The sequence below is a fragment of the Lutra lutra genome, chromosome 14 (genome assembly GCF_902655055.1).
Source record: "Lutra lutra chromosome 14, mLutLut1.2, whole genome shotgun sequence".
NCBI lineage: Eukaryota > Metazoa > Chordata > Mammalia > Carnivora > Mustelidae > Lutra > Lutra lutra.
Window position 1 is genome coordinate 25,240,870 of NC_062291.1, and position 16,774 is coordinate 25,257,643.

Sequence of the window (16,774 nt, forward strand, 5' to 3'; positions counted from 1 at the left end):
GTTTCATTCTTCTACATATAGCTGTCCAGTTTTCCCAGCACCATTTATTGAAGAGACTGTCTTTTTTCCACTGTATATTTTTTCCTGTTTTGTCGAAGATTATTTAACCATAGAGTTGAGGGTCCATATCTGGGCTCTCTACTCTGTTCCACTGGTCTATGTATCTGTTTTTATGCCAGTACCATGCTATCTTGGTGATCACAGCTTTGTAGTAAAGCTTGAAATCAGGTAACATGATGCCCCCAGTTTTGTTTTTGTTTTTCAACATTTCCTTAGCGATTCGGGGTCTCTTCTGATTCCATACAAATTTTAGGATTATTTGTTCCAGCTCTTTGAAAAATACCAGTGGAATTTTGATCAGAATGGCATTAAAAGTATAGATTGCTCTAGGCAGTACAGACATTTTAACAATGTTTATTCTTCCGATCCAAGAGCACGGAATGGTCTTCCATCTTTTTGTGTCTTCTTCAGTTTCTTTCATGAGTGTTCTGTAGTTCCTCGAGTACAGATCCTTTACCTCTTTGGTTAGGTTTATTCCCAGGTATCTTATGGTTCTTGGAGCTATAGTAAATGGAATCGATTCTCTAATTTCCCTTTCTGTATTTTGGGAGAAGATATTTGCAAATGACAGTACAGACAAAAGGTTAATATCCAGGATCTATAAAGAACTCGTCAAACTCAACACACACAAAACAGACAATCATATAAAAAAATGGGCAGAAGATATGAACAGACACTTCTCCAATGAAGACATACAAATGGCTATGAGACACATGAAAAACTGTTCATCATCACTAGCCATCAGGGAGATTCAAATTAAAACCAACTGAGATACCACCTTATACCAGTTAGAATGGCCAAAATTAGCAAGACAGGAAACAACATGTGTTGGAGGGGATGTGGAGAAAGGGGAACCCTCTTACACTGTTGATGGGAATGCAAGTTGGTGTGGCCACTTTGGAGAACAGTGTGGAGATTCCTCAAGAAATTAAAAATAGAGCTTCCCTATGACCGTGCATTGCACTACTGGTTCTTTACTCCAAAGATACAGATGTAGTGAAAAGAAGGGCCATCTGTACCCCAATGTTTATAGCAGCAATGGCCACGGTGGCCAAACTGTGGAAAGAACCAAGATGCCCTTCAATGGAAGAATGGATAAGGAAGATGTGGTCCATATACACTATGGAGTATTATGCCTCCATCAGAAAGGATGAATACCCAACTTTTGTAGCAACATGGACGGGACTGGAAGAGATTATGCTGAGTGAAGTAAGTCAAGCAGAGAGAGTCAAGTATCATATGGTTTCACTTATTTGTGGAGCATAACAAATAACATGGAGGACAAGGGGAGATGGAGAGGAGAAGGGAGTTGAGGGAAATTGGAAGGGGAAGTGAACCATGAGAGACTATGGGACTCTGAAAAACAATCTGAGGGTTTTGAAGGGGCAGGGGGTGGGAGGTTGGGGGAACCAGGTGGTGGGTATTAGAGAGGGCACGGATTGCATGGAGCACTGGGTGTGGTGCAAAAACAATGAATACTGTTACGCAGAAAAGAAATAAGAAATTTAAAAAAAAAGAAGTTAAAGGAGTTCTGAAAGCAGCATAAATGAAATTAAATTCCATACCTATATCATAATGAAACTTCAGAAAACCAAAGACAAAGAGAAAATAAAGTTCCTTCCCAGAAGGAACACACTGACAAATGATTTTCAACAGTTAGTAAAAGAAGCCAGAAGACAGGGCGCCTGGGTGGCTCAGTGGGTTAAGCCGCTGCCTTCGGCTCAGGTCATGATCTCGGAGTCCTGGGATCGAGTCCTGCATCGGGCTCTCTGCTCAGCAGGGAGCCTGCTTCCTCCTGTCTCTCTGCCTGCCTCTCTGCCTGCTTGTGATCTCTCTCTGTCAAATAAATAAATAAAATCTTTAAAAATAAATAAATAAATAAATAAATAAATAAATAAATAAAATCTTTAAAAAAAAAAAAAGAAGCCAGAAGACAGTGCAATTATATCTTTAATATTCAAAAAGAAAAAAAATTGAAACTGCCAAAATCCTATATCTTGTAAAAGATGCCTTTCGAGAATGAAGCAAAATAGTCATCTTCAGACAAACACAAGAACAAAAAAGTATGATACCAGTGGAACACACTAAAAGAAATTCTAAGGCTTAGACTTCGAACATGAGGAAAGTGATAATCACATTTGAGATATAAGGTACAAGTGATACACAGAAACTTATGGATAGATCTAAATAAATATAAAATGTATAAGACATTTTGTGAAATTTAAAAATTAAATAGAATTATATAACAATAGTACACAGGTCAGAGAAATGGAGTTTAAGTGTTTGAAAGTCCCTGCATTGTCTAAGAAAAGAGTAAAACTATCTTTTAATTTCAGGCTTTAATAAGTATGATTAATGACATTTCTAGCAGTAATTTCTTAAAGATGAGAAAAAGAATTATAACTTTACTATGAACAAGGAAAAAGTGAAAATGATAAAATTATCAATCCTTAAAAAGGTAACAAAGAACAGAAAAACACATGAAAGATCAATAGCAAACATAGGATATGATGGCAGATTTAAGCCCAAATATTTAATATCATATAATATAGCTTATAACTTTTTGGTGTCAAGTGTAAAATGACTAAACATTCCATTAAAAACACAAAGATTGTCAAACTGGATAAAAACTAAAATCTAGTATATAATCCTCTTTGAAGAGGCATGTCTACAATATAAAAATAAGTACAGTTTAAGGTAAAAGAGAGGTAAAAGAGTGGAAGAAAATTGTGTATCAGCAGCTCGTGGGTGGCTCAGTTGGTTAAGTGTCCAATTCTTGATTTCAGCTCAGGTCTTGACCTCAGAGTCGTGAGTTCAAGCCTGATGTTGGGTTCCAGTGTGGCGCCCATGTTAAAAAAACATTGTGTGTATCAAATAGCAAAGGCTTAAATAATATAAAGCAAAAATAGCTGTAACTGTGATAACTAGAAAACTCTACAATCACAGCGGATTTTATCACATCTCTCATAGTAATATATAGAGTATATAGACTATAATAATTATTTCTAACAAATAATTGGAATATATAGAACAGACCACTGAATAAAAACACTGACAAAACTACTGCAAGAATGATAATAAAAAGACAAAAGAATGTACAAAAAGCCAGTATCAAATAGAAAGGAGGGACACCACTACAGATGCTGAGGAAATTCAATAAAGCTATCATTAAGAAGTTAATACTTAAGAAACTCAATTTTTTTAATGTTTTATTTTATTATTTTTTTTTTTGAGAGAGTGAGAGAGAGAGAGAGAGAGAGAGCAAGCACATGAGACAGAGAGCATGCACATGTCCAAGTGTTTGGGGGAAGGGAGAGAGAGAGACTTTTAAGTAGGCTCCACACTCAGCAAGGAGGCCAACACAGGGCTCCATCTCACAATGCTGAGATCATGACCTGAGCCAAAATCAAGAGTTGGATGCTTAACTGACTGAGACACCCATGTTCCCTAATGAATCTCAAATTTTACCCAAAGAACCTTATAACTATTAAAAATAATTGAATAAAAGATAAATAAGAGTGATACAATCATACAATGAAATACTATAAGCAATATAGTATATATACTGCATATACTGAATGAACAAAAACCAAGTTGCTAAGGAGACATAATGTGATTTTATCCATATAAAGTTCAAACCAGAAAAAATTATTTAGAGAAGCACACATAGGCAGTAAAACCAAAAATAAATGCATGAAAGTGAATACCATAAAAACTGGGACCCATTTATACCTAGAATAATTGAGAAGTAATGTTGACAATATTCTTTCTTGACATGAAGGTAGTTATGCATATATTCATCTCAAAATTGTTACATTGTACATTTATATTTTAAGAACTTTTCTGTACTTTTAATGTAATTTTTAGAGCAAAACTGTAAAAATATTTTTGTAAAATCATCTATTTCATCAGTGTGGAGCCACCCAATTTTACAACCATAAGTACAAAGTAAGGTTATACAAAATTTTATATATTCTGCTTCAGAAAATGGACAAGAATAATTGACCCAAATTGTATTTCTAAACTACTCTGCCATCACCACTCTGTATTTTTTCTCATAAGTAACAGAATCTGGGAAAATGGAGAATGCTCATGTTAAATTTTACAAACCTTTCTAATTACTTAGCTCCCTTCTTCAACTTGTTATATTATTTTTTTGGATAAACTACAACTACCAGTATCATCCAGAAAGAAAAGTGTTCAGATTATTTCAGCCCTACCTTCTCTTACATCCTCTGTTTCTACCAACAGGAGGTTTGGCTTTCTCAATTTCAACTTTAAAAATAAGACAGGTCTTTGACTGCCAACTAGAGGGGTGGTAAAGTAATCGATTTCAAGTCAAAGTCAAAGATTCAGAATACACAAAACCTTTCTATCCTCACAAAGTTAGCCTCACAAACAAATCTCTGGCAAATGGCATGGAAAAAGGAAAAATTTTTTTCTCGTTTTGGGAAAAGGGATAGAAAGAACGCATGCCTATGTTATTTAAGCTAACATCCGCTTCAAAGGAGCATATTTAAATTAGAAATTATTACTGTCTCCACATTATCTATTAACATGACATATGTAATAAGTAAAATATAGACTGTACTCACCATTTCCATTAATAGACAGATTATGGGTCTTGAAGCTATCCTCAGCACTTTCCAAGGTCAAAGTAGTATGAGCTAGCAAATTATACTTTGCAGCACTAGTAATAGGGAGAAATAAAACATACTTTGAGTATTTTAGTATATTTTCTACTACATAAAATATTTAGATGTTCAATAACAGAAAATAAACAACCTGATTAAAAAACAGGCTAAGGTCTTAAATAGACATTTCTCCAAAGAAGATATAAAGATGGCCAATAAAAACATGAAAAATGCTCAAGATCACGAATCATTAGGAAAATGCAAATCAAAACCACAAGTAGAACTCCTGGGTGGCTCAGTCAGTTAAACATCTGACTCCCAGCCTCAGCTCAGGTCATTATCAGGATTGTTAGATTGTGCACCACATCCAGCTCTGAGTTCAGCATAAAGTCTGCTTGAGATTCTCTCTCTGGCTCTCCCTCTGCCTCTCCCCACTTCATGTGCGCACATGTGCTCTTTCTCTCTCTCTCAAATAAATAAATATTTTAACGTTAAAAAAAATGATACCACTTCACATCCATTAGGATGGCTTTTATTAATTAAAAAAAAAAAAAACAGAAAACAAGTGTTGGCTAGACTGGGGACAAATTTGTAACATTGTATATTGCTAATGAGAAAGTAAAATGTTGCAGCCACTATGGAAAATGTACAGTGGTTCCTCAAAAAATTAGAAATAGAATTACCATATGATTCAGCAATTCCACTTCTGGATATATACCCAAAAGAATTTAAAGTAGTGACTCAAATGGATATGTGTACACCTGTATAAATAGCAGCATTACTCACAACTCACAAGAGCCAAACAGCAGAAGGTCAACTGTCCATTCAAAGGATGAAAGGATAAATAAAATGTGGTACATACATATAATAGAGTATTCTTCAGCCTTAAAAGGGAAGGAAATTCTGACACAGGCTACAACATGAATTAACCTTCAAGACCTTACATTAAGTGAAATAAACCAATGACGAAAGGACAAATACTGCTTGATTCCATGTGTAAAGTCCGTGGAGTAGTCTAATTCGTAGAAAAAAAAGTCGAGTTGAAGGTTGCCAGTGGCTGCGTGGCAGGGGAGCAGGATGTTATTGTTTATTGGGCATAGAATTTCATAGAATTTCAGTTTGTAAAGACAAAAAGGTTCTGGGGATGGGTGATGAGGATAGTTGCACAATACTGTGAATGTACTAAATGTCACTGAACTATACACTTAAAAATTGTTAAAATCGTAAATTTTATATATTTAACCATAATAAAAAAATGAAGAAAAACCACATTTAGATGTTGTAGATGACAGATTATAAATATAAATGAATTATCAACCTAGTATGTTTATTTCTTTATGCTATTTTATCTTAAGAAAATCTGCAAGTTATTTGCTTTAACTCATACATGTTTCTCTGAATGATCTCCATTCATTCAAAAATATTAACAGAACACCTAAAATATGCCAAGTTCTATGCAGGGTGATGGGCATTTTGGTAAACAAGACTCAGTATTATATTCTGATGTAAGGGAGAGGGAGAAGAGGTAAGCAGAGGGATAAATTAAATAGTGGTATTTGTAAGTTATAATGCAACCTTTTCTATGAAGCAAAGGGGATAAGAAAACTGAGGACCTGTTAAGCAGGAGAATCAGGGAAGGACTCTCTAAGGGGTAATGGTGACGCTCTCATAAGAATATGGAATCAAGCAAAGAATGTGGAAAAACATTCCAAACAAAGAAGGCTGAAAGTAGAGCAGTGTGGCTGGAGCATAGGGAGCAAGTGGGAAATACCACCTTATGACACAAGGTCAGAGATAAAGGCAGGAATTAGATCCTCAAACTTGGCTGGAAACCTTGGAGGAAGAGTGGATTTGATTCCAAGCATAATGAAGTCATTGGAGAAAGTTAATAAGAAGATAGTAATGGGATCTGATTCATAACTACTTCCTGGGAGTAAGAATGAATCTTCTTCTGGTTTACCAACTTCAAAGATTTGGAGTTTTCACATTCATCATATGAAAAAATGGAGGACTTCATTACTAATTCCACTTTTTTCATGATAGTCCCCTTTATGCTACTTGTGCTAAAATAGCACTCTTGTCAAAGTATCTAAAAATTCTGACGTTAAATTTCATATCCTGGTACTCTGTGGTGATTAAAAAGTGAATTTTCATTCAATAATAATTCTATTTTCTGGGGCATCTGGGTGGCTCAGTGGGTTAAAGCCTCTGCCTTCAGCTCAAGTCATGATCCCAGGGTCCTGGGATCGAGCCCTGCGTCAGGCTCTCTGCTCAGCAGGGAGCCTGCTTCCTCCTCTGTCTCTGCCTGCATCTCTGCCTACTTGTGATCTCTGTCTGTCAAATAAATAAATAAAATTTTTAAAAAATAGTAATAATAATAATTCTATTTTCTGGGCTAGTAATCTTGATTTTATTTCAAGAATTTTTCTTTGTTTTATTTATTTTCCAAATTAGTAAAACCTCAACATTCAAAACATCAGAAAGCATGTTAAAATGTGACAGGAATATAGACAGAGAAGATAGACAAGGAAAAGTTTGGTGGGAATTTTTATTAATTGTGCCAAGTGATATGTTTCATAAACCTCCTTTGTCTCATACTAAATCTTTACTAGAATCTCTACTATAAAGAAAAGTATGTATACATGTAGTAACTGTGCAATGCATACTCCACAGAATGTTATTCCCTTGGAGAACACCTGTCGGTGTTCTCCAAGGGAGTATTGAGAAATAATGGAAATACTTTACTGTATAAGTACAGCATGAGGCTCTGATTTATCTTGCCTTTTAATATATAACTACCATAGACTAGAGATATTTCTCAATACCCAGGGACTTTTATCAGTGTTTATATAGGGAAATTTATGTTTCTGTCTCCAAAACTCAACAAAATATTTTTAACAGAGTGATGTATGACTAAATTTCAAGCTACATCCTGAATACAACTGGTATAATGTCAGATTTCTATGCAGACTTCTAGAAAGTTTACTAAGCACCAGCCAATCTCCACTGTTGCAAGAGCTAATAGGGGCACCAGCCTCATACTCAATGTGGGCCAGTCTCTGCTATTACTCACTTAGCCTGGGTTTCTATAGTTAACTCTTCCATAGTTAGCTCTTACTTTTCCCTAGTGTTACACAATGAGTCCCTCCCCCCCAAAAAAGTTGAGAAAGTATTAATGAAAACTGTGGAGAAAAAAGTCAAAGCAACTGAGAACAGCAATTACAATGGAAGAGCAAATATGATTACATACAAAGCACCTACTAATAACCACTAACTGTCTGGTGATGAGGGCCTAATATGTTAAATATTATCTATCTCAACATGATAATTTGTCCCTGATATATAAATTTTACAGAACTACATTATAACTTCTCTCATTTAAAATAAAGAAGATTAGGCTCCCTTCTGGCATTTCAGGGCAGTGTGTTCTCTTCAGGAACAGGTGATTGTCAACAAGCAGGGAAGTGATGCGAGAGAGAGATGCTAGGTGTGTGTGACAAACCACAAGCCCGATGTGGCTAGAGTATTATGTAGGAGAAGGAGAGATGTCCCAAATGTAAGTAAGAGGCAGACCCTGCACATGGCAGTGCTTTGTGAGGCATACTAAGGACAACGGATTTTCTTGTGAGTGAGATGGGAACAAATGGTAGGTTGGAGCAGAGGCATGTGCTATGATGTGACTTGTATTTTTTTTTTTTTAAAGATTATTTATTTATTTATTTGACAGAGAGAGATCACAAGTAGACAGAGAGGCAGGCAGAGAGAGAGAGAGAGGGAAGCAGGCTTCTCGCCGAGCAGAGAGCCCGATGTGGGACTCGATCCCAGGACCCTGAGATCATGACCTGAGCCGAAGGCAGCGGCTTAACCCACTGAGCCACCCAGGCGCCCCGTGACTTGTATTTTTAAACAATCCCTCTGGCTGCCATGTGCAGAACAGACCACAGGGGTTAAGAGTGAAAATGGACATCAACTAGAAAGCTTCTAGTCGATGACTAGATGACTAGATGACTGCAGGTCAAAGAGCTGATGCAGACCTGGAATAGGGTGGTAGCTGGTAAGCTAGGGAGAAAAAACAAGATTCTTGATATATTCTTGAAGTTGACCCAATGTGGACATGGGAGGTGGGGCGGGGGGAGGTCTGAAAACAACTCCAAGGCTTTTGGCCTAAGGAACCAGAAAAATGGAATACTTATTACACTGCAGTGAGGCTGACAGAAGAATAGATATGGGAAATATGAATTTAGTTGTGGACAAGTCAAGGTTAAAATTGTTCTAGATATCTAGATAGGTTGTAAGGTAGGCAGCTGGACAATATCTGTAGTTAAGAGAAGAAAAAGTATGGAAGAATTAAATTTGGGAGTTACCAGTGTATAAATGAAATTTAATTAAAGTTAGAAAGTCAAGGGAAGTCCAAGGACTGAAAAATGAGACACACTTCATTATTAGAGATCAAGTTGAAGAGCAATGAACAAAGGAAGCAGGCGAGAAACAGTCAGAAGTTGCAGGAAAACCAGGGAAGTGGATTCTAGAAGGGAAGTTAACAGAAATGGTCCAAGAGAGAGTAAGAGGAGAGGAAGTGGAGGTACGGAATATAGAAAACTTTTCTATAAAGGGTAGCTGTCAAATGGAGCAGTATGGATGGGAGTTATTTCAGCATGCTTTGTGTTGGTAGCAATGATGCAGTTAAAAAACAACAATAAAAAAAACTGATGATGGGGAGCAAGGGATATGCATAGGAGCTTACTTCTAAGTCATTCAGAAGATGGGATCCAGTGCACAAGAAGATGGCATTAGATGAGACAGAGTTCCCAAGGAAGGAAAGCAGCAAATAAACATACAGATGTGGACAGGCTTATAGATTTGGCTGATGGAAGATATGTAAGTTCTCTCCTGATTGCTTCAGTAGTATCAGTGATAGGTGAAACAAAGTCATCAGCTTTGAGTAAGGAGTAGAGAGGAGGGGGAATAGGAGTTTTCAAAAGAGACAGTAATATGATGTGAAATACCTTCCCTGAAGAGAGGCAAAGTGGAAGGCAATGGAAACTCAGTACAATTGCTGTCATACTGAGAACTCACTTAAGGTTAGTGATCATGTGTCTACTAAAGGGAGACCAGTAACTGTGACTCTTTTTCTCCAGCTTCCTCATCTATTTCTCATGAGTGCAGGTGCGGAGGAGCACAAAGGAGGATTTAACCAAGGTTGGAGTTTTTCCAAGGTAAGTATGACAACAAGAAAAAGGCTAGGAAAGAATAAAGTGGTTAATCATAGAGTCAAAGCTAAGTTCGAGTCAGACTGCTAAAGGGAGCAAGCTGGAAATGTGGGAGGCGGTGGATAGAGTGGGATACCAGCTAACAAGATGGTAGAGGGTGTGCAATTTTTTGTCACAAGGTCTAGGGCACAATTATAGAGTAGAGGACTGGAATAGGCAGAAGGACAAGATCACTGGAGATGGGGGGGTCATGAAACTGAGAGGTCAAGGTATTAGATGAATAGACTACATGTCTTTTTAAGTCCATCAAGAAAAATACCTGAAATAGTGGGAGGCCGGGAAAGGGAGAGAAAGAGAATGAAGATACTTTTTATTTTTCGGAATGACACGGTAATTTATTCTTACTAACTACTAAAAACATTTGAGTATTCTTCACTTCAGGAATAGCATCAATTCAATACATAGTATAATACAAAATACTGCCATTAGTGTGCACAGAAAGCAGCTGGTTATAGGCTGTGCCTTTACGCCAAGCACACTGGGGAGGTGTTCAGAAAGCAACTTCCGTATAACGGAACAGGCTAAAATCATGTGATGAATGAGGTGTATGTTCGAATTTTTTCTGAGGCCTTAAGAAACAATTGTGACTAAGGCATCTTTTCCTCAGCTACTTTCAGGTAAACACAGAGCATATTTGCCTCTATTTTCAATAAATGATGCATCTGATAATAACAATCTGAAGAAAGTTATTAATAACTTCTAAGGATGGTTAAAAAGCTATGATTAACAAAAAAGTAAGTAAGTAAATAAATAAACTATGATAGAGCCGAATGATAATGTGGTCATTAACATAATTACGTGAAACTCTGTAATAACTGTAGAAAAAAAGCTGAATGTGTAGATAATTATTTATACCTATCTCCCAAAGCTAGATATTTAAAAACCTAAAAAAAAATCGGTCAATGTATAAAAAATATTTGACTTAGAATGAAGTAGGAATAACTTTTTTTCTCTTCTAGATTCTATTTGATTATTTTTGTAATCAAATAAAAAATGTGGTGAAGCAGTAGTATGATGGAAATCTCCCATAAAAATCAGAGAAAGGCAAAGCATTATTACCACATATGTACAGTTTAAGGCATTTTGACAAGCAATATCTTTTTAAAGATTCACAATGACTACTTGAAGTAAGCAGAGCAGATAGTTTGGTCCATGTTTTCAGATGAAGAAACTGAAGTTCAGAAAATATAATTGACTTGCCTCTGCTAGTAGTATATTGGAAAGAGAGCCCCACTATACTTACTACCTTTATACTTCATTAAGAAATAGTTTAAAATTATGATACCTTTTCTGTTAAAACAGATATAAGGGACTGTATTTTACTACTGCAAGAATTTTGAGTTCAGGGAGCATGACTTATGAACCTTGGAATCTAATGTGCCATATGATATAACTGCTGAATAATCCTTTCTAAAATGATTAAATGAATGGATAATGAAATTGTACCCAAAGGCTGAGGAGCTCCTTAGTTACATTTGAACTCTGCATCATCTTTCACACAATCAAAACAGTAACTTCATTGTTCCTCAAATCATAAATAATCCATTTATTCTAGACAAGTGTTAAGATACTTGTTTTATAACTTCAATCTGATTTAAAATGCAGTATAGTGGCTTATTTTTTAAAAAATTAATATACATTTTGTCAAATAATCATTCTCAATTTTACCAGTTTTCTTGAAATGATTGTTTAAAATGATGTATATTTACATAGTGATGAATAATGTACTAAATAAATAGTTCTCAAAGACCATAAAATAGTGAACTCAGCTATTAGAAACACTGGGAAAATCTGGACAAAGGAATTTCAGTAAGTGAAATTCCACAAATAAAAATGAATAAATGAATCATATCAGGGAGCATGCTAAAAATTACCAAAAATGTTCACTGTCTTCTTTTGGATCAAACAATACTTTATGATGATATTTCAAGTTACTTCATTTTTAAACCATGACTAATTACAATGCCCATGTTTCCAAAACTAACAATGATCTCACTTTTAAAACATTCTTGTCAGGATAACATTTTCTTACTAAAACATTACACTCATTCCTTTTAGCCAACCCTAATATTGAGTTCCCAAAAGTTTAATCAGCTACATTTTTTAATCAAATAAGCCAGTTGTTATAACGCTGGGGGGAGAAGATTGGTCCAAAATGTTATGAAAAAAAAAATAATAAATGACTGCTTTAAATGGTAGTCTAAAAAAACGCACTCTTTTGTCAGAAAGGACAGCTATATTTGATCACATGCCGTGTTACTAGAGAAGATATATACAGCCCAAAATTGATCTTTTATGTGCATTTTGGCTAAAAATTAAAAGCCATATTGGGAATCTTCTCATTGAACTAGATCACTATTAAAGAAACAGAACTGATCCCCTTATGCATTCTGATCACTAGTACTTTTCTCAAACTCCTATTATGGTGCTGAAGCAGCAGTCAGTTAAGGAATTACTAGTTAAGAGTCATCCCAGGCTATGAATTTAACCTAGTGTATGCCGGATTCACACCTGAAGCTCAGCAGAATACAGGTACTAGCAGAACATGATTTAGTGAAATGTAAAAGATTTTACTTTTCCTTTGACCAAATTTAATTGGTATAAATAAGCAAATGCCATTCAAGTGGCATGGGGAATGTTCATAAAGAAAATTCGTGTTTGGATTCAGGTATAAACCAAGTAGAATAACAAATCTAAATAGAATGAACACTTCAAGACAAATATGTCAGTTGTTATTTATTTATTTATTTATTTATTTTAAAGATTTTATTTATTTATTAGACAGAGATCACAGGCAGACAGAGAGGCAGGCAGAGAGAGAGAGGGAAGCAGGCTCCCTGCTGAGCAGAGAGCCTGACGTGGGGCTCGATCCCAGGACCCCGAGATCATGACCTGAGCCGAAGGCAGAGGGTTCAACCCACTGAGCCACCCAGGCGCCCCATGTCAGTTGTTATTTAAAAGAATTAATACTGGGGTGTGTGGGTAGCTCAGTTGGGTAAGCATCTGACTTTGGCTCAAGTCATGATGCCAGGGTCCTAGGATGGAGCCCCACATCAGGCTCCCTGCTCAGTAGGGACTGCTTCTCCCTTTGGCCCTCTCCCCCAACCCCGCTAGTGCTCTCTTTCTCTCCCTCAAATAAATAAGAAAAATCTAAAAAAAAATTAAAAGAAAAAAAAAAAAGGAACTTAATACCAGCAATATTATGCTCAAAAATTCCTCCAGGCTTCAAAGAGGAATACAGGTTAAATGCAAGTTCTAACATCACTTAGATTACCTTCTATGAAATTAGAAATGATAGTTTTAAATTTTAAAATATCTGTCTATATTTTATAATCCTACGTTGTTTTTAAATTGCAATGCTTCAGCATGGGTTTGAAAAAGTTAAGGAAAACCTAGTCTCAGAACAATAAAAATAGCAACAATAATGGGACGAGCTACAATTATTAAATTTCCACTGTATTTTTATTTTTTTCATTCAATTTTTGAGGAAACTCCATACTGTTTTCCATAGTGGTTGCACCAACTTACATTCCCAGCAACAGTGCACAAGGGTTTCCCCTTTCTCCACATGTTCAGCATTTCTTAATTCTTTTGATAACAGTCATTGTAAAAGGTATGAGGTAATATCTTACTGTGGTTTTACTTTGCATTTCCCTGATGATTTCTGATGTTGACCATCTTTTCATGTTTCTGTTGGCCATCTGTATGTCTTTTTTGGAATAATGTCTATTCAGATCCTCTGCCTATATTCTAATTAGATTTTTTTTTTTTTTTTGCTATTAAGTTCTAAGAGTTCTTTATGTATATGGATATTAACCTCTTAACAGATATATGATTTGAAAATATCTCGTCTCATTCACTAGGCTGCCTGTTCATTTTATTGATGGTTTCCTTCACTGTGCAAAAGCTTTTTTATTTATCCAAAGAAAATGAAAACACTAATTCAAAAAGATGTATGCATCTCTATGTTCACTATAGCATTATTTATAATAACAAAGATATGGAAACAACCTAAATACCCACCAATGGATGAATTAGATAAAGATGTATTATATTTTTATACTCAGCCATAAAAAGAATGAAATCTTGCCTTTTGCATCACCATGAATGGACCTTGAGGATATTACGCTAAGTGAAATAAGTCAGACAGAAAAAGACAAATACCATATGATTTTACTCATATGTGGAATTAAAAAACAAAAAAACAAATAAAACAAAACTATTAAGTATAGAGAACAGACTGGTGCCTTGCAGAGGAGAGGTGTGTTGGGAGCTTGGCAAAATAGGTGAACAGAGTCAAGAGGTACAAACTTATAGTTATAAAATAAGTCATGAGGATGTAATTTATAGCATGATGATTACAGTCAATCACATTGTATTAAATATTTGAAAGCTGCTAAGAGTGTAAATCTTAAAAGTTCCCATCACAAAGAAACAAATCTTTAGTTTGGAATGGTGAGCTAGTTACTAGGCAGTAACTAGACTTACTGAACTGATCATTTCTCAGTGTATACAAAATTGAATCACTATGTTGTACTCTTGAAGCTAATATGTTATAAGCAAATTAATCTGCCCTGGGTCACAAAAATAATATAAGACAGGGTAAAACATTACGTATTCACTGCCAAACACTGAGGTTTTATAATGAGGCTTGAGTCCCACTCCCCCCCACCACCATTTTTTTTTCCCTTAAACAAGCTTTAAGGTGTATGAAACCTTAGAAATGTCTCTAAGGAGGTTCCTAATAAATGATTGTGTCTAAGAATCCTTGCCTTTCATATGAGAAAACTGAGACCCAAGGAATAATGTAACTTCTCTAGGATATTATGGGTCCTATCATTGTTTTGAATAAAGCAAAATAAATTTTGCTGTCTAAAAAAGTTTTTAAAAACTACTGAACTCGGGGCGCCTGGGTGGCTCAGTGGGTTAAGCCGCTGCCTTCGGCTCAGGTCATGATCCCAGGTCCTGGGTTCGAGCCCCGCATCGGGCTTTCTGCTCAGCAGGGAGCCTGCTTCCTCCTCTCTCTCTGCCTGCCTCTCTGCTTACTTGTGATTTCTCTCTGTCAAATAAATAAATAAAAAATCTTTAAAAAAAAAAAAACTACTGAACTCAATGGAAAATTCTTGATATATCTTAATCAAGAAAAGCTTTAAGAAGGTAAAGGAAAAAAAATAAAGGGTTCCTTACTTACTTTTCAATGAGATTTATATGAGGAAAGACTTAACATCTTCTATGACTATTTTTCAGAGGAAAATGGGGGGAGAAAACCCCTATTTGGATCCAACAGATCCAACAGATCGTGACATCAACTTATAACTCATAAACTGTAATTTTAAAAACTAAAAATAGAATTAAAAATCTGATGACTGTATTATAGTTAGGGCTAAGTAATGCTTCATGAAATTTATCTGCTTATGCTACTGTACACTCAGTCATAATGTAAAATGTATTTCTTAGCACAGGCCTCAATTGAAAGAGACTGAAAGCTACAATACTAGAACCCCAAGACATTATCCATATGTAAGTATTCCACATGAAAAGAGTTATATAACTATGTTGTGATGATTAACATTTCCAGGTCTATAGACCTGAGCTATTTTGCTTTTTATAATTCATAGTGAAGTTATTGACATGTTGAAGAGCCAACTCTACCAGAACATGCAAAGAAATTCTAAGAATGTAGACTAATCCACAGTTTTCCCAAGACACATAAACAAAACTATTTGTGCAGTAACAAATTCAATGTATAAAGAAAGTATCTGAGAGAAACCAGGGCTCCTTGAAGAAATGGTGACTCCAAGTTTGGGCCGAAAAATTCAAGATGAATGTGGAACATCTTGCGTCAGAAAGCAAAGAAGCTATCAGAGATTAGGTTATGTCAAAAGCTGCAGGAGTCAGCTGAAAAGTTTCCCCCTGATCAAAGTTAGGACAATTTGGCTTCAAAGAGAATAATAACTGTAACAGATTGAAACACAAACATATACAAAAATTCAAGACTTCAAATAAAAGGGAACATTGATTACCTCCATGGTTGACAGAATAGCAACTCATAATTCTAAAATTGGGTAAATAAAACAATCTAGCATTTTTTTCTCGCTTTCCTCCATCAATTTTTTTCCATTTATATCCACAGTTCATGAAGGAAACGTCTTCTTTAGGAAAATTCAAAGTTTTAAAAAAAGTGCATGACCAATTTAGAAAGTCACCAAATTATAATCCCTAATGAAATAATTATCAGTAATAGCTGCTAAAACCATTAGATAAAACATTGACAGGGAACTTCATAATGGATGAATTGGGCTGGCAACACCTGAACCCACTGATCAATTTTAATATAACTATAAGTGGAACAAGGCCTCCCAATGGGAGACAGTAGGAAGTACCTATAATCAATGTGAAGTATTACTGCCTAAAAAAGAACCTGAATCAAATCAGTCTTCTAGACCTACCAATCAATTGTAAGGAAGCACAGGGGATAGAAAAAGATGTTTAAAAAGATAAGATGCAATTAGCTAAATTCAAAATATGGTAAATTCTGCAAGATCTGATTTCTTCAATAAACAATGGAAAGAAAAAAGTAGGCAGGAAATCATTAAAGATTAAAAGAAACTTAAAAGACTCACTTAAATGCAACATTGTAGACATCATTGGATCCTGATTTGCACAAACAAATTACAAGAGGACATTTTCATAATTGGGGCACTTTGAATACAGACTGGATATCTGTCTGATATCCAGACAGATATCAGATATCAGCTGATATTAAGGGCTTATTTTTTTGTACATGACAATGGTAGTGAGGCTTTGTTA

At 35.5% G+C, this 16,774-nt stretch overlaps 1 protein-coding gene across 5 annotated transcripts in view; it reads right to left on the reverse strand.

The window, feature by feature from the left end:
- The window catches only part of RTKN2 (rhotekin 2), a 79,022-nt gene that overhangs the window by 32,291 nt on the left and 29,957 nt on the right, over positions 1 to 16,774 (reverse strand). For all 5 annotated transcript variants that reach the window (XR_007122718.1, XM_047702751.1, XM_047702749.1 and 2 more), the window contains one exon: positions 4,656 to 4,750. Coding sequence is in view for 4 of the 5 variants with exons in the window: in XM_047702751.1 (XP_047558707.1) it covers positions 4,656 to 4,750 (95 nt within the window). In the remaining variant the exon portion in view is untranslated. The remainder of the gene's footprint in view (positions 1 to 4,655; positions 4,751 to 16,774) is intronic.